General features: G+C 43.3%; 1 protein-coding gene across 3 annotated transcripts in view; it reads left to right on the forward strand.

Annotated features, from left to right (window-relative positions):
* Positions 1-612: 612 nt before the first annotated feature.
* LOC307202934 (neuronal acetylcholine receptor subunit alpha-7) overlaps positions 613-18,726 on the forward strand; it is a 107,988-nt gene continuing 89,874 nt past the window's right edge. The window contains exons 1-2 of one of the 3 annotated variants that reach the window (XM_079953368.1): positions 613-2,265; positions 13,363-13,502. In XM_079953368.1, coding sequence (XP_079809494.1) covers positions 2,211-2,265; positions 13,363-13,502 — 195 coding nt within the window. In that variant the 5' untranslated portion in view covers positions 613-2,210. The remainder of the gene's footprint in view (positions 2,266-13,362; positions 13,503-18,726) is intronic. The other 2 variants (XM_079953367.1, XM_079953369.1) reach the window with 2 other exon arrangements.

Below are 18,726 nucleotides of genomic sequence, written 5' to 3' on the forward strand. Positions count from 1 at the left end.
CCCCGTTGCGGGGATTCGAACCACCGACCATACGATCAGCAAGTCCTAGGCACTGAGGTTTTACCCACAGCGCCACCCGCGTCCCTTCTTATGACTTTAGAGTTAGTTAAATGTAGCCATCAGGAGGCCTCTTAGCCAATCCACATCTTCTTGACTTCTTCCAGTCTCCTGTGGGAAATGTTTAGAAAGATAATCAATTGGGGAAGATCTTTGGGTTTTTTGTCAGAAAGCTCCTTAATAATTCATAGAAAACTTTTGACTTTTTTTTTTTCTTCCAACAGTTACCACTATTGTTTTTTTTAAACCTTGCATGCTTGCATGCTTGCATGCTATACCATGTTACCTTGTAAATATTGTTTGATATTTCTAAGCAAGCAATATTTTTCTTAATACCTTTCAAAGTAATTTGAATAATGCTTAATGTCTGTGCAATACCTGTCACGACCCATAGGAAAATCCAGGTGTATATCACATTCAGATGAATTTTATTAATGAAATTTATACACTGCTTGATTGTAAAAAAGCAGTTTACAAAAACACAAAACAATAAAATTATCAGTTAAAACAGCTCTTTAAAACACTCAAAAGAGAAAATCAGCAATAAACTTAAAACAAATTAGAACATACATCAGGGGTTTTTTTAGCAGGCACTGCAAAGGGTAGAGTGAAGATGCCTGTCTGGTGTTAAGAGACAGGGATGGTGGGATGTTTTAGAACGTATGTGAGTAGTCTTTAGAAACATTTTTTTCCTGAAGAACTGAGTAGCCTACAGACTGAATGCCCAGAAGCAGATTTTAATGAGGTGAATGGATCTTATTATTTGTATGTTTCAAACAGATGTTATACATGCATATAGTTTTATTGTTTCTTTTCCAAGTTTTTAGCGAGTCTTGTTTTTAATCAGTAAGCCACCTTGAGTCCCATCAGAGGAAAAGGTTGGGCATAAATAAATAAATAAATAAATAGTCATAACCTTACCACCAAGTAAGTGAGCATCTTGAGTAGCTACTCTAACAAAAACTTCACCTGTCTTATTTGTGGAGCCTTCATGCCAAAGGGCACAATAAACTCTTTCCTTTGAAGAAAAGAAAAGTTGCAGATTTATATTGTCAACATGGTTGTTATAATGAAGTAGCCAGCGGGTGTTGAGTCCCAGATACGTACGTTCAGGATTGCAGCCTTAAAGTGTCCGTGTGAGTGACAATTTAATTTTGAATTTATTTTATAGCAGATCTTTACATCGTGCAGCACACCGCACCGAGAGCGCCTCCGAGGCTGTGAGAAGCTCCTCTCCATCGCTACGAAGCTGCCTCCGCGCAGCTCTGACAACCGGATCCTCGATGCCCATTTACGTTTACTCGGAAGCCGCTGTCACATTAATGGGACTCCAGATGGGCGTGCAATCGGATCTCAGGCTGAAAAGGAATGCGCCGAAGTCCTGCCAGTCTCCCTTGCACGCTGGCTCGGGAGGAAGCCCTAAACACATCCAACGGCTTCCTCCCCGCAGCGCCCCCCCCCCCCCCCCCGGGAAGCGTGCGCCTGCCATGTGCGCCTGGCTCCGCTCTAGGTTGGGACCGACCGAGGTGGGCAGGCAGGCAGGCAAACGCCGCTGCGGAAGCGCCGCCAACTCCCCCAGGCAGACTCTGGAGCGGGAAGGGACTGAGCCGGAGCCAAGCCAGAAGGGACCAGAGGTGGGTTGATGGCTGAGAAGGAGGGAGGGACGAGAGAGGAGGAGGCGGGGGCCAGCCTGGGCGCTCCCCCTATAAAGGCGGCTCTGCCCGGGCTGGGGTGCTGCATTCTTGCCTGTCGCTGCTGCAGGATCAGCCTCCTTCTGGCAACGGATGGTCCTCGCCGGTGGATCTACTCGCAAGGAGGGAAACCCGTCACGTGGGGAGAGGAGGGGGTGGTCGCAGAGGAAAGAAAGCAGCGCCAGGCGATTGGCATTCCGGCGCCGCGGCTGAGCCGGCAGCTGGCGGAGGAGAGAAGCGGAGATCAGCCCCGAGAGGAGGAGCCTCCATCTAGCCCGGCGCCGCCAGCGCGGGGCTCCACGGCCCGCCGCCTGCCAGGCATCCCCGAGCTTCCCGCCGGCCGCCTGCCCTTCCTCGCGCGGAAGCTCCGCCGCTTCCAGACCGCGGGAGACCCAGCTTGGGCTGCCGGGGCTGCGAGAGACCAGCTGCCGCCGCCGCCGCCGCCGCCGCCCGGATCCCGGGATGGGGACCCGGGAGCTGTCCGTGGTGCTGATCCTCGCCGGGGGACTCGTGCACGGTGAGCCGCTGCCTCCGAGCGAGGAGCCGTCCTTGGTGCTGAAGGAGAGTTTGCTGGGGTGGCTTAGGAGTGTCCGAATAGGACTTTTGGTCTGGACCGCACACGTCTCACAGGCATTGCTCGCCCTCGCCCCCGCCCCCCCCCCCCACATCGCCAAACACATGCATTCAGTCTTAGTTTGGATGATCTAGTCTGGATAGAGAGGAAGTTTCCTCTGAGCTTGTGGGAGCATTTCCACCTCCTGATATTTCCCCTGCATATTGGTATTTGTGTGGCTTCCAGAGAAGAGGGCGTACTCTGATGATATTTATGTTATTTATGTATGTTGTGTATTTTAAGACCCTTAGAGCCTGCCTTTTAATAGGGTTTTTGGTGTGGAGAACCCCTCTCTCAACTTAAAAACCTCCATAGTAATGATGTAAGTAATATGCTAAAGTAAAGAAAGAATCACAAAAAGAATATACTAGCCAAACAAGGACAAAGTATGGATTGCTTTCAGCATGCAGGATTTTGGACCTGCTCTGCATGTCTCTCTGGATAAAGCCTGGAATTGGCTCACCTGATCTTTGCAGGGTATCAGGAAGCTGCTCAAAATAGTGGGCACCAGCAGGTAAGGTGAAAGATTTGTATTATCAACTCCTAATTCAGCTTGAAGATCATTAGGCGCTTGAGAACATGAGAGCTTAAAAGGACAAGAGTCTTTTGGCACTTTAAAGAACAACACATTTATGATGCCATAAACTTCCATGGACGAGTCCACCTTGTCAGGCTATCTTTATTGCAATTACTGTATAGCATTTATAATCCAGCCTTTCCTCCAAGGAGCTCAATATGGTGTACATGGTTCTTCCTCCTCCTTGCTGAATCCCCACAACAACCCTGCAAGGTAGGTTAGGCTGAGAGGAGCAGTGACTGACCAAGGCCCCTCAATGAACTTATGACTGAATGGTTGGAACCCTGGTCTCCCAGGTCCTAGGCCAATACTTTAACTGCTTCACCACACATGGCATTTAGTGTATATAAGCACTGAGTGTACATACACATGGCATTGGAGGTGGGTGGGTGATTGTAAACAGGGAGTTCAGAGGGAAATTGACTGCAGAAAAGTATAGGCAGTGAGTAAGTAAGTCACTAAAGCATTTCAGCATTTCAAAGTTATGTTGTTCTAATATGGTTTTTTTGTAACATTCTCAGTGACAGATACTGTTGGATTTAGCCCCCCCCCCAATAGATTAAGGGCTACAGCAAAGCATTTTAAGTCTCATTGATTTTCCTTGGAGAGATTTGAGCATGCACTAACCTCTCCTGAAGTACTTGAGTTTGCATCAAGCCCAAGGTGTACAAATCTTGGCTTCATCAAATAGATACAAAGCCTGAAATCCAGTACTTGAGAGTAAAGTTCTGTTGAATTCAGTGGGACGTAGTTATTTCCACACAGATTGTAGTTGTGCTGTGAAGATGAAAAACTAACTTAAGAGGAAGCCTGATTGAACTTGATAGGGGTTACTTCTGAGTAGACATACAAAAGATTGCACTGTTAGTGCAACTGTGTGAAAATGAATTAGGGAGACTAATTCCCTTTTTAAAAAGTATCCTTGAAAAGTTGAATTTCCACAAAGATACAGTTGGTCCATTCTTAGCATTTCTGTGAAGTTTAGCATAAATGAAATGTATTATTAGAATAATAGATTCATAGAATTATAGAGCTGAAAGGAACCATGAGGTCATCTAGTCCAGCCCCCTGCAATGCAGGAATCTTTTTGTCCAATGTGGGGCTTGAACCCAGAACCCTGAGATTAGGAGCCTCATGCTCTATCAATTGAGCTATGTTCATTTATATGGTTGTGTGTGTGTGTGTGTTTGGCAAAACTATATAAAGACACCAATACTTCAAGAGGAAACTTTGAAAATGTGGACATTAAAAAGAAAAAAGAAAAAAGAATGCTGAAAAGTTTGCCAGTTTTCAAATTTGTGTGAATCTTCATTTCAGTTCTTATCCTCACAGCAGCTTTTGATGCTCCTGCTTAAGTGTACAATTTTTTAAAAAGGTGAGCACATGAAGTGTTCTGGGAAAGGATTCTCCCATCACATAACCAGTGACCAAGCAGCGCACCCAACCCCCTAAATAACTGCAGGACGGTTGTGGGGAATCCTCACTCTCCCTGTCTAAATTATTGATACACCCATTTGGGACCAAATCAACCTTCCTCATTGAAATGTTTCAATTTTGACTCAAAGCCCTTGAATGAGGGTCTAATTCTGACATGATATTTCCACATATGCAGATCCTTATCAAAATGCATGCATTTGTGTGTACATGGTTATGCTAGTGTGCATTTGTGACATGTGCAGGTGAGTTGATGTGGGATTGATGTTGTTATTTTCTATAATAGCCCCATCAATGAATATGACATTTGGTAGAAGTCATAAAATCAAATACAATCTGAATTTCAGAAGCAGAGGGAAATAATTAAGGGAAGGAGGAAGGATGGGGAAGAGAAGGAGATGGAGATACAAGAACAGCAGCACTTTCTAACATATGCATTGGGATGACAAATAAAATGTGTGGTCCCTCATATTTTTCCTCCCCATCCCTTTTTCTTTTGTGTCATGCCCTTAGAGTGTAAGCTTGTGGGCAAGAACAGTCTTACTTTAATTGATCATATCTAATCTGCTCTGAGAGCTTTTTCAGCAGAGGAGTAAAGGTAAAGGTAAAGGTACCCCTGCCCGTACGGGCCAGTCTTGCCAGACTCTGGGGTTGGTGCGCCCATCTCACTCAAGAGGCCAGGGGCCAGCGCTGTCCGGAGACACTTCCGGGTCACGTGGCCAGCGCGACATCACTGCTCTGGCGAGCCAGAGCCACACACGGAAACGCCGTTTACCTTCCCGCTAGTAAGCGGTCCCTATTTATCTACTTGCACCCGGGGGTGCTTTCGAACTGCTAGGTTGGCAGACGCTGGGACCAAACGACGGGAGCGCACCCCGCCGCAGGGATTCGAACCACCGACCTTTCGATCAGCAAGCCCTAGGCACTGAGGCACTGAGGCTTTTACCCACAGCGCCACCTGCGTCCTTTAATTGATCATATCTAATCTGCTCTGAGAGCTTTTTCAGCAGAGGAGTACAAGGCTCTAAATAAATAAACAAACATTACAAAATGCACAAGTCAATGCATATACAGGAACACAATGTGAGGAATGACACCAGTTTGCCAAAGCTATCTTCTTAAGCAGAGAAAAGTCAAATTGGTGAAAAGGCTAGTATCCAATGGTAGCCAAAAACCCTGAGCAGAGAGAGATCCGTTGCATCACTTGCCTTCATTCAAACTACCAATGACAAGGAATGTTTGTACTTACAGCAAGCTGTGCTTTAGAACTTCTTATAAATGCCAATCCCCCAAGTGGGCTTGCTCTAAGCGCAATTTTTTCTAACCAATCAGCTTTGAGCAGATATTGGTCATGCTATGGAGTTCCCAGTGAGAAACTCAATAGCAATCCTAGTGGGCTTGTTATCATAGTTGATCAGCTGATTGGCACTTCCAGCAAGCCTGCTTTGGGCAAGCATTAGCTGAGCTACAAAGTTTTCATTGGGAACTCTATAGCACAGCAGATCAAGTTTTTGGCTCTTCTAGCAAGGCCGCTTTGGGCAGGCGTCAGCTGTGCTATGAAGTTCCCAGTTCCAGCCTGTTTGCAGTTGCCTCCAGCCAGCTGACTGGCACTGACTGCAAGCATTCCTTGCCAAGGAACTGTTGGGAACATTATAAGAAAATAGAAAGGGCCTGCTAGATCAGGCCAATGCCCCATCGAGTCCAGCATCCTGTTCTCACAGTGGCCAACCAGATGCCCCAGTGGGAAACCCACAAGCAGAACCTGAGCACAAGAGCAGCTCTCCTCTCCTGTGGTTGCCAGCAACAGCTATTCAGAAGCCTTGCTGCCTCCAGCTGTGGGGGTAGAGCAGGGCCATCATGGTGAGTAGCCAATTCTCCTCTAAAGCCATCCAAGTTGGTGGCTATCACTGCCTCCTGTGGGAGAGAGTTCCATAGTTTAACTATGTACTGTGTGAATAAGTACTTGCTTTTATTTGTCCTGAACATTCTTCCTCAGAAGCCACATCACCACCTGATGCACACTTGATGACAAATATGAAGTCAGTTGTGAGGGGCAAGTAGGTGTGCTTTTGGGGGAAATTGACTTATTGGCCAAATCTGGAGCCCCACCAGGCCCAATTTAGCCTGTGGGGTGGATGTTCCCCACTTCTTCTGCAAGGGAAGTAATCAGGAGGAGTGTCTCCCACTGTTCAGAGGATGTGCATGGAGAAAGCACTTGAGAAGAGATGGCTATGTTGTTTGGACACCGAAACTTCTTCTCACAACTGTAATCCTGTACAGGCACAATGCATACTAATAACCTTCACTTGGTCCAAAATGCAGTGTCCAGGTTACTGGCAGCGGTTGCATTCAGAACTCTTATAATCCCCATTTTAAAACTGCTGCATTGGCTGCCAGTTGGTTTCCAGGCCCAATTTAAGGTGCTCATGCTAGTGCTTACAGCCCAAAGTCACTTGGGCCCCAAATACCTGAAAGGTTGCCTCCTTCCCTAGAGGCCTTCTTGGGTGCAGAGATCATCAGAGAGGCCTCTTGGCAGAAGTGCTGGTGGTGGTCCAGGAGATAGGGCATTCTCTGCTGCAGCCCTTAGTTGCGGGATTCCTTTCTCATAATGATTGTGATTCCCCCCTGGGAGCTTATAGGGAAGGGCTGGTAATAACTCAGATTAATAACAACAGCAACCCAGAGTAGTGAGCTTTGCAGGGTCTACAGCAGCAGCAACTGACCACCTAAATATTTAGTATCATGTGCACTTGTGAGATCTGGCTCTGTTTCCTTTCCCCTGAATAATGTACACTTTGTCCAGACCCTACTGGATGGATTTATAGAAGCCAGGATGATTTTTTAAATGGATCTTGACAGGTCATTTTGACTCTAGCCAACCTCACACTCCCACTCTTGTCTAGGGCTCTTTTTGCTGGTAATTCCCAAATTATCTCTGGCTGAAGGCATACTTTGTGTTCCCTGGTCATCCACACTGGACCTCAGTGGTGTAGTTGAGCTTGTAATATATTCTTGGCTGCAGGAATAAGAAATCTCTCTCTCTCTCTCTCTCTCTCTCTCTCTCTCTCTCTCTCTGTGTGTGTGTGTGTGTCTACATCTATGGTTGGAGTCTTCTTCATCTTTTTAAAGCCACGGCATCTCATCCAACCCTCATCCTTGATACAACTCACAATTAAATGAAGCTTTGCGCCTTTCCTTTTTTAAAAAAAATGATATTTATTAAAGTTTCAAATAAACACATATACACACAAACACAAGCAACAATAAAAACATACATAAACCAACAAACAAAACAAAAAACAAGTATAAGTTCAAACCTTATTTTCTAAACCTAATTTCACCGACCTCCTCACACCTCCCCCTTCTGTATCCTAATCTCATTTAACTTATCAGCAAATCCATTCCCATTTTTCCCATAGTTTTTAGTAGTTCTATTCTTTTTTCCTTAATCAACGCCCCTGCAAACCACTAATTTTTAAACCCATATCTTTTTAGCCTTCATTAATTTTATAATATTTATTAAGGTAGTCTTTGAACTTCTTCCAATCTTCTTCCACTGTCTCTTTGTCCTGGTCTCGGATTCTGCCAGTCATCTCTGCCAGTCCCATGTAGTCTGTCATCTTCATCTGCCATTCTTCCAGAGTGGGTAGATCTGGTGTCTTCCAATACTTTGCGATAAGAATCCTTGCTGCTGAAGTAGCATACATAAAAAAAGTTCTGTCCTTCTTTAACACCACATGGCTTACCATACCCAGGAGAAAGGCCTCTGGTTTCTTCAGGAAGGTATATTTAAGTACCTTTTTCATTTCATTATATATCATTTCCCAGAAAGCCTTAATCCTTGGGCATGTCCACCAGAGGTGAAAGAATGTACCTTCATTTTCTTTACATTTCCAACATTTGTTGTCTGATAAGTGGTAAATGTTTGCAAGCTTGACTGGGGTCATGTACCACCTATAGATCATTTTCATTATATTCTCTCTCAAGGCATTACATGCCATAAATTTCATACCGGTGGTCCACAACCTTTCCCAGTCAGCAAACATAATGTTATCACCAGTATCTTGTGCCCACTTAATCATAGCTGATTTAACTGTTTCATCCTGTGTATTCCATTTCAACAGCAAGTTATACATTTTTGACAAATTCTTAGTTTTGGATTCTAGCAACTCTGTTTCCAGTTTTGATTTTTCCACCTGGAAGCCAATTTTCCTGTCCAACTTATAGACCTCCATTATTTGATAGTAATGAAGCCAGTCTAGCACTTTATCTTTTAAGTTCTCAAAACTCTGCAATTTCCACTTGTCGCCCTCCTGCTCCAAAATTTCACAGTATTTTGGCCATTTAGACTCCATATTAAGTTTTTTCAAAGCTTTTGCCTCCATTGGTGACAGCCACCTTGGAGTTTTGTTCTCCAGCAAGTCTTTATATTTGATCCAGACATTGTACAATGCTTTCCTGACCATATGGTTTTTAAAACCTCTATGAGCCTTAACCTTGTCATACCACAAATATGCATGCCACCCAAAAAAATTGTTAAATCCTTCCAAGTCCAAAATGTCTGTATTCTCGAGAAGCAGCCAGTCCTTTAGCCAGCAGAATGCTGCTGATTCATAATAAAGTTTCAAATCTGGCAGGGCAAATCCCCCTCTTTCCTTCGCGTCAGTTAAGATCTTAAATTTTATCCTGGGCTTTTTGCCCTGCCAGATAAATTTAGAAATATCTTGCTGCCAACCCTTGAAACAGTCCATCTTGTCCACAATTTGCAAAGTTTGAAACAAAAACAACATTCTAGGCAATACATTCATCTTTATAACTGCTATTCGACCAGACAAGGAAAGCTTCAAATTTGACCAAATTTCTAAATCTTTTTTCACTTGTTTCCAACATTTCTCATAGTTATCTTTAAATAAATTGATATTTTTCGCTGTCATGTTAATCCCCAGATATTTTACACTCTTAACCACAGTTAAACCTGTCTCATTCTGAAACTTCTCTTTCTCAATAACTGTTAAGTTTTTCTCTAATACCTTAGTTTTTAATTTGTTCAATTTAAATCCTGCCATTTGACCAAATTCTTGTATCAGTTCCAAAACTCTTTTAGTACTAGATTCTGGCTCTTGTAGTGTAAGTACCAAATCATCTGCAAAGGCTCTCAGTTTATGTTTCGCTCCGACCTGAACCCCTTTAACCAGCTGGTCCTTTCTTATCATGTTTAACAAAACCTCCAGGACCGAAATAAAGAGTAGCGGGGAGATTGGGCACCCCTGGCGTGTCCCTTTCTCAATTTTAAATTATTCTGTGATCACATTGTTCACTATAAGTTTAGCCTTTTGTTCAGAATATATTGCGCCTATACCGTTTTCAAACCCTTGGCCTACCCCCATGCCCTGGAGATTCTTCTTCATAAAGGTCCAAGAAATATTGTCAAAGGCTTTCTCCGCGTCCACAAATATCAAAACAGCTTTTGTGTTTATATTAACTTCTAACATCTCCAAAATGTCTATTATATTCCTTACATTATCTGATAAATGTCTTCTCGGGAGAAAGCCTGCTTGGTCCCTATGAATCTCCCCTGTCAGTCCTTTTTTCAATCTTCTAGCTAAAATGTCAGCAAAGATTTTGTAATCCACATTTAGTAAAGAAATTGGGCGGTAGTTCTTAAGTTGGGTCTTCTCAGTCTCTGTCTTCGGTATAAGCGTGATGTAGGCCTCTTTCCACGTTTCAGGTGCCTTTTCCCCCTCAATAATTTCGTTACAAACTTCCTTCAAAGGTTGTAGTATGCATTCCTTTAAAGCTTTATAATATTTGGAAGTGAGTCCATCAGGCCCCGGAGATTTGCCCAGTTGCATACTTTGAATGGCACTCTCTATTTCTTGTTCGGTTATTTTCTGGTTCAGAAGTACTTTACCCTCACTTGAGATTTCCTTCAATCCATTTTTCTCCAAAAATTGTTCTATGTCAGAGTCTTTTTGTGGCCCTTGTGTGTACAATTGTTTAAAATATCTCTGGAAGCAGCTTCTGATTTCAGTTGGGTTGTAGATGTTCTTTCCATCCACTTCCAAGTTTGTCACTGTATTTAACTTTTGCCTCTTCTTCAATTGCCAAGCCAGAAATTTACCACATTTATCAGCGGATTCAAAGGTCTTCTGTCTCATTTGTTTAATTTTCCATTCTATTTCTTGATTCATCAATTCCATATACTGGACCTGATATAATTTAATTTCTCTCAAAATCTCCTGAGACTTTGGTTTTGATCTTAATTTCTTTTCTCCTTCTTTTATCTTTTCCAAAATCTTATCCTTTTTCGCATTCTGGCTTCTCTTCTTTATTGCATTTTGTTGTATCAAGAACCCTCTCATAACGGCTTTACTTGCGTCCCAGATTACTCTTTTTTCAACATTGGTCTTCAAATTGATCTCAAAATAGTCTCTCAATGTTTTTTGGGCCTTTTTACAAAATTCTTTATCTCTGAATAGGGTGTCATTCATTCTCCATCTGAAGGTGCCAGCTGTTGTTTGGTTCATTTCCATCTTCACGGCGTTATGGTCAGAGCATGTTTTTGGGCAGATTTCCACTTTTTTTATCTTTGGTGCCAATCCTCTAGTAACCCATATTTGGTCAATTCTAGTCCAGGTCATTTTGGCTTCAGAAAAGAAGGTTCCCTCTCTTTCAAGGGGGTTCTTTGTTCTCCAGATGTCAACCAAATCCATATTGTCAGTCAATTCAAAAAAAGTTTTTGGTAGTCTTCCATCCTTCGATATCACTTGTCTTTGCACTTTATCCATGTTTGTGGAAACAACTTCATTCATATCTCCCATCAAAATTACATTCCATTCTAAAAAGTCCAGTAATATCTCATGCAACTTCTTAAAAAACTCAGATTTACCTTCATTCTTCTAAAAGTTTCTCTATATTTTGAGCATTTGCGTTGATTTGTGTTCCCAATTCTTTTATGCTTGAAGTATTCAAATCAAGTTTTGCTGAAATCTCAGCTACATTTTTATTTGTTTCTGCAACTTGTTTGCTTGTATCACTCCCTTGTTTCGTAAGAAGTTCCAAAGATTGACTTATTTTTTCCAGTGCTTTAGTCAGAACGTCTTCTGATGACATAGTTTTAGATTTTGTTTGTGAGGCAGCAGCTGCTCCTGTCAGTGAGGCCCTTCTTTGCTGTGAAGTATCAACTCTGTATTGTCTGCCGGATCTGAGACTTTTCTCCTGAAATGATTCTATTTTTCTTTTATCATTTGCCATGCCACTATCATGCCCAGTCAAGGTCAGTCTCAAACTTGAGAGTTTGTTTTCAATAGGAAATTTCCACTGGCTGGGCTTCTAGTAGCTTAGTTATTTCAAACAGTAACAAAGTCTCCTCTAGGGGGGGAAATTCCCAACTTAGTTTCACAGTCTTTTAAACAAGATACTTTTTACAAAATCCCCTCTAGTTCTTCTTGCAACAAGAGAAAAGCTCAAGTCCCAGCTCTTTTATAAATAGTTGCAGATATGTAACAGTTTTTAAAAAGCAGTCCTCCAATACAGTATCTTTTCACAAAGTTCAATAAAGTTCACAAAGTTATTCCACAATTCAGAGGTCTTTGTCCCTTTCAAGGCAGTCCTCCCTCAGGATGCAAAGACAATGGGTATTGTTTCCCTTCTCCTTTCATGCAGGTAGTAAACTTTCAGCAGAGATTCTCCCCACCGCTCCTGCCAGCTAGGTGGGGGTTTAAATCTTGCTTTTTGTCAATGGGTTACACTTAGACAGAATATAGTCTTCAAAGGTTACAGTTTAGCAGTCTCTTTGCTTTTGCTATATCTACAGATTGGGAAAGGCAGACTTCCTTTTTGTACCTTTTCCCGTGACGGAATTAATAAAATTCTTGAGTCCAATTTAAGCTTTTTAATCCTACTCATGAGTAGTTGTTTTTAAGTCCAATTTACCGGAAGAAATCAGCGCTCTCCGATAATGGCGATGCGGCTTTGCTCCACAGACTGGGTGACAGCTCTCAGTGCCGCGCTCCCCCCGCGCCGTTCCGAAGCCTTTAAAAAGGCTCCTTCATGGTTTGGGAAGACCCCTAAGGCACCCGCCGAGCCTCCTTGTTCGCAGGATTCACTGCCTGTGATTTTTAAGGGTCCCCGCTTTGCCGTAGCGGCAGGACCCGAACCCGCGGAGCAGACTTCTCTCGGAGCTCCGGGAGAAGTCCGCCATTAATCACTGGCACCGACCGGAAGTGCTTTGCGCCTTTCCAAAGATGCCTGATTTAGAAGGGCCAAGGAAGTGATCTGGTCCTAGGCGAATCTCTCTCTCTCTTTCTCTCTCTCTCTCTCTGCTTTGAACTAAAGCAAAATTAAAAGTCCACATCCAGATTCTGCACCAAGAAAAGAAGAATTCTGCAATCAAGATGAATGATTAAAACTGAGCAAAGTTGCATATTTCTTTCATTTTTTTGATAATCAGATTTTTTACTACTTTGGGAAAACTGCCAAGATCAGGCAAAGAGACAGAGATGGGGCACTGCTCCAAAGATGACTAGTGAGCTTTGGAACTGAGCAGGGATTTGAATCCAAGTCTCCCTATTCATTTTAATCACTATACCACACTGTGTCTTATTACTCTCACAGGGCAGATGCCAGGCTAGACTGAGAAGCAGTGGACTGCCTAAGGCAGTCTTTGCCAACCCTGGCAGCCTCCATTTGTTTTGCCTGCACTGGGGCTGATGGGAATTGTGGTTCAAAACACCATGGTGGAGGTGCACCTGACATTACCTACAGAGTGCTTTGTGGAGTTGAGATTTAAATGGAGCCTTTCTGGCTCAAGGGTTGCACTCTGAGCGCTTGCCTGTCACCAGATCTCAGTAAGATTTTTCAGTAGCATGATAGTTTAGCTGTTTGGCTCTACCCACTGCTGATTTGAGCAGAGTTTTGAACCTGTCAGTGACATTGAGTTGACAGTGACATTTTTGTAAACTCCTCTCTATTTGCCTCTGTTTCTCCAGTGTCCCTGCAGGGAGAGTACCAGAGGAAACTCTACAAGGAACTCCTGAAGAATTACAACCCTTTGGAAAGGCCTGTGGCCAATGACTCCCAGCCGCTCACTGTCTCCTTCAGCCTCAGCCTCAGGCAAATCATGGATGTGGTAAGTCTTTTCATTTGTATAATCCAGATCTCAGTGACTGATAAGGTCTTATGTAGTAGCAGGTTCACTGGCAAACACTGGAACCAATTACAGGGGGTCGCGGGTGCGTTGGCATCCACAATAATACATTTGTGGGACTGGGGCCACACAAAGTCAATGGGCAAAATTGAAGCCCTTCATTGCAGGGTTGAGATATTACCTGCAATGCAACTGGTCAGTTAGTTAAGTATTTTTATGTATTTACTTGATTTAGTTGCCCCCCTGCCCCCTGGCTACACCCATGCCACCTTATGAAATGCATTGGGCCGTAATAAATTGTCCATTGTACACCTTTAGAGTAAGATTGCCAGATTTTTTTCAAAGAATCCGGGGACACTTTTTTTTAAAAAAAAAGAGAGAAAAAAAGTTATTTAAAAAAGTTTTTTTTTTTTAAAAAAGAAGTAATATCTTCTCTTCTGTGGTCTCCTCTGTCGCGTGGCCTTCCTCTGGGCCCCGGCCTGCTCTCTTGGAGTACTAGCCACCATGGAGTAGGCTTGGGTCGGGCTTGGGCTCAGCCATGTGTCCTTGCCCTCCCGGTGCTCTCCTATCTTTCCTCCTCAGCGGCGGCAGTGGCGCGGCGAGGTCGGGGCTCTCCTCTTTTTTCTCCTTCCTTTTTCTCTCTCTTCCTTCTCCTTCTCCTCTCCTCTCTGCGTCGGCTCTGGGGTTTTCCTGGCCCCAGAGCACCACTGGGCAATTGGCTGGGAACTCTCACTCCTAGCTCTATTTGGGTCATGGTGTGTGTGTGTGTGTGTGTGTGTGTGTGTGTGTGTGTGTGAGCAGTTCCCCCAGTTGACACAGCAGGCGTCCCCAGGTCCCTGTCAGCAGTGGCAGTAGCAGCGGCAGTCTCAGCAGCCCAGAGCCAGCCTGATAGTGCAGTTGGCTCAGGCTAGCTTCAGGGGCTGCTCACTGCCATGGCGCCCGCCATTTTGCCTCGCCGGAAGTCTCCATATGATGTGTCTTGTGTTGTTGAACCAATCACAACATTCATTCCCTACTAATAAATCTACAACACTTAAAATATAAATCTGGGTACATTAAATGAAATCTGGGGACGGATTTTGTAGGGGGACAGATTTGTAAATCCGGGGACTGTCCCCGGGAAACAGGGACATCTGGTAACCATACTTTAGAGGCCTCCTCTCTCCTCCATTTCTGGTTTACGACTTTAAAGAAGACTGTTAAAACGTTGCATTTCCATCCTCTGGCTTCTGCTCTATATATTCCATAGCAAATACTCTTGTGCTTTAATAGCAAGGCAATAAACTTTCTGTTATTTATAGGATGGATTAAGCTATTTTGCTCCTTTAAGTAGAATATTTTGTGGGTGGGGGGAACAATCTAAAAAAAATGAGTAGAGTTATGTAACTGTTTTTGTTGTCTAAAGCTGTGAAATTGTTTTTTCAGACACTTTGGGGGAAAACACTCCTGAAGTTTTTCCTCCCGGTGTGACACTAATAGAAATTCTGCAGTTGATCTGCTTGATATGTGAATGACCAACAGGCAAGGGCAACGTCTGGTGATTCCTTATTCCTGGGTATATCAGACATAGGATTGCAAAATTTAACAATAGCCACAGTAGATGGAAATCAAGGGCAGGTTGTCAGCTGATTAGGATAACACTCTGCACCCACTTATTTATCTGGAGAATTTTTATTTAACCACCATTCCATTGTCAAAATAATGCTCAATTTGGCTCACATCATATTTAAACCCCCTGAAAGGCACCTAAGTTTCATGATGTACTTCATAAAATCCCTTAACAATGGCATCTTTTGCATACTAAATTGAGCAGGTGGCCAAGCATCAGGGATGCAGGAAGCTGTGGCCCTCCAGATGTCAGACTCCAACTCCCATCAGCCCCACAAGCATGACCAATGACTAGGGATGATGGGACCAATAGTTCAACATCTTCCCCATCCCAGCCATGCACAGGGGTAGTAACAGATACATTTTTAAAAGTGCCACAGGGTTCTGTATTGGGCCCGTTGTTGTTTAACGTCTTTATAAACAACTTAGGTGAAGGGATTTAGGGGATGCTCATCAAATTTGCAGATGACACCAAACTGGAAGGGGTAGCTAATGCCACAGAAGACAGAATAAGGATAAAAAAAGACCGTAACAGATTGGAGAACTAGGCACAAGCTAACAAAATGAATTTCAATAGGGACAAATGTAAGGTTCTGCACTTAGGCAGGAAGAACCAGGTGCACAAATATAAGATGGGAGACAGTTGGCTTGCTAGCAGTACATGTGAAAAGGATCATGGGGTCTTGGTGGACCACAAGCTGGAACATGAGTCAACAGTGTGGTGAAGCAGCAGCAAAACAAAATACAAACAAACAAACAAGCACTAATGCTATTCTAGGCTGCATCAGATCAAGGGAAGTAATAGTCTCACTCTATTCTGCCTTGGTCAGACCACATCTGGAATACTGTGCCCAATTCTGTGCACCACAGTTTAAGAAGGATGTTAACAAGCTGTAACGTGTGCAGAGTAACGTAATCAAGAGGATCAATTGTCTGGAAACTAAGCCTTATGAGGAAAGGTTGAGGGAGCTGTGTATGTTTAGCCTGGAAGATATGATTGCTACTTTAAAATATCTCAAGGGCTGTCACGTGGAAGATGGAGCAAGATTTTTTTTTTTTTTTTAATGCTCTGGTGGGTGGGACTTGAACCAATGGCTTCAAGTTACCAGAAAGGAGATTCTGACTAAACATCAGGAAGAACTTTCTGGTGGTAAGAGCTGTTTGACAGTGGAATTCTCTCCCTTGGGAGGTTGTAGACTCTCTTTTCCTGGAGGTTTTAAAGCAGAGGTTGGCTGGCCATCTATCATGGATGCTTCAGCTGATATTCCTGCATTGCAAGGGGCAGGACTAGACGACCTTTAGGATCCTTTCGAAGTCTTCAATTCTATGATTCTAAAGACAAGTTTTAGGAATAAATTGAAGTGGAATGTAGCAGTCCCCAATAATTCACCATTTAAGATCCCCCAAAGTAGAATCCACTGCTAGCCATAAACTTCCCAATTACTTTTTCTCTCTGCTTTGCATACTTAGAAGGAATCATTGACTAGATTACTTGAGGTATTGCATGCCTCCTCTGACATGGATCCTGCTCCATTGCTCATCTGGTTCTCTCATAGCAAATGTCCTTTGGCCTTCTCTTTCCTTCATCCCCTTGCTTGTTAATTCACAGCTGGATGTGCCAGGCATTCACATGGATGAGAATGGCTTCTGTGGGAAAAATGCCCCTCTTCAAAAGGAGAAGAAAATATGGGAAAGCAAACCGTTGCTAAAGTAGCAGGCACATTTGGCAATGGAACCCAGAAGATATATAAGCTGCTTATCAAAACTCTGCAGCCTCTCCTACTTACATTAGCCTTAGGGGAAGCTCATCAAATCAATATTGTTCTTTTAATTGTTTGAGTTTTGTAAGCAGATTGGAGTGGGGGGGGACCTATCCTTCCTATCCACCATTCTATTTTGAGATTTTTCCTCAATCCTCCTCAATTTGCCACCACACCAGGATGAAGACTCAAGACAATGAAATGTAGGTATTTTATTAAAATTTAACAACTTGAGGACCTCCAAAACAAAATTGATTAGCCAAATTCAATCAATGTAACCAAATCAAATTTGTGCAGGTAGTTTTTAATAGATGGGGGTAATTCAACCCACATCACCTGTGCAAGTTAAGAGCTACAGTTGGGGTATATGAGCCCACCAGGCACATCATGTCTCCCTTGGCCAACATTCACCCCATGTGTCCGCCTGGTCAGAGGGCACCCTTCCCCAGCACCTGGGGAGCAACAGCAACTAAGAGATACCCACACCCCAACACTACCTCAGGTAGGAGATTAATCTTTCCTAGTTTACATGCCAATTAGTGTGGAGGAGGCAAACAAGAGAAGACCCAAAGCCGGTCAGGATCTCCCCTCCCTTAAATCCACTACTCAGCCCCTTGGAAACAGACAACTTGCCTTAAGGTCCACACTGCAAAATGGGTGTCAAATTAAGAAGAAGACAGAGTATAGGTGGAGCAGGCTTAAATCCCCTGCCCTGCCTCTCCCCATTTGGCAAAATTGCCATTAGGCAATAACTGTCTCCATCTTGTCTTGTCATCTTCCAGGAGAGGATGGGTGCGGAAAATTTGCCCCCCCCCCCAATGGTGGAAAGGCATTCTTAGGAGGCAAGTTGAGATTTATCAGTTTTGTTGTTGTTTTTAAAATTCAAACATATTTCTAACTAATGGTCCATCCTAAGCAGTTAAATATTCTACAGGCACAGCTTTTTATAAAACATTATCAATACAATTTGGAATAAAGGCACTTTCCCCCTCATCCCTCATGGGAAGGATCACAGGGTTGTTTTATTCTGGAATGAAATTTATCAGGAGTTATCAAAGAATACTAAACACATATTCAAATTTATTCCCAGTTTTCCCTACTAAATATGTGGATGTGTACTTTGAAGATATTTTGCCAAAAGGAACTTTTGACATGGATGCTGCCAGGAATTCTGTAGCACAGCAGTGTAAGCCATTTTAAAAACTTGACTATATCCTTATGCTATAAAAATACCTGGAATTTGGTTATTGCAGAAAAAAGTAACACATAAGTTACTGGCCTCTAAGGGACAGGAAGATCCTGTTCAATTACATTCAGTATGGGGAGATTTTTAGTTCATATAGTGTTCAGATTTGCAGGTATCTCTCTCCGTGCCACCTAGAGAAATATGGTTGTCAATATTTTAGGTTGGAAGTTTAGGTTTTGCACACCCCGCCTTTAGTTGGACGTATTATTGAGATTTTTTATTGTTTACCTGCCCCTGAGGTTCTATAATAATTGGAAAACTTATAAATATATATTAAAGAATAATAATACTAATACAAAAACTTGCATTCGAGATACAACTTAGACTTGATATAGCAGAAGACCCAAGACAAGGGTCACCCATGAGGTTTTTCCTTGGTTTTGCTAATTTGCAGCTCACATGGCTAGGGCTGGCCCTGTCATTAAGCTGAGTGAGGCAGGGGCCTCAAGGGGCAGATGCTAGGGATTGTGGCAGGAGCCTAATTCAGCCTTACTTCACATGGACTAGCCTGCTCTGTGCTCCTTAAGCTAGCCACACAGGGTGCTGTTGCTCACCTGCCCTCAGAAGGCCAAACATGTCCTGATGGTTCCTG

The sequence above is a fragment of the Podarcis cretensis genome, assembly GCF_951804945.1.
Source record: "Podarcis cretensis genome assembly, chromosome: 14".
In the NCBI taxonomy this organism is placed as follows: Eukaryota; Metazoa; Chordata; class Lepidosauria; order Squamata; family Lacertidae; genus Podarcis; species Podarcis cretensis.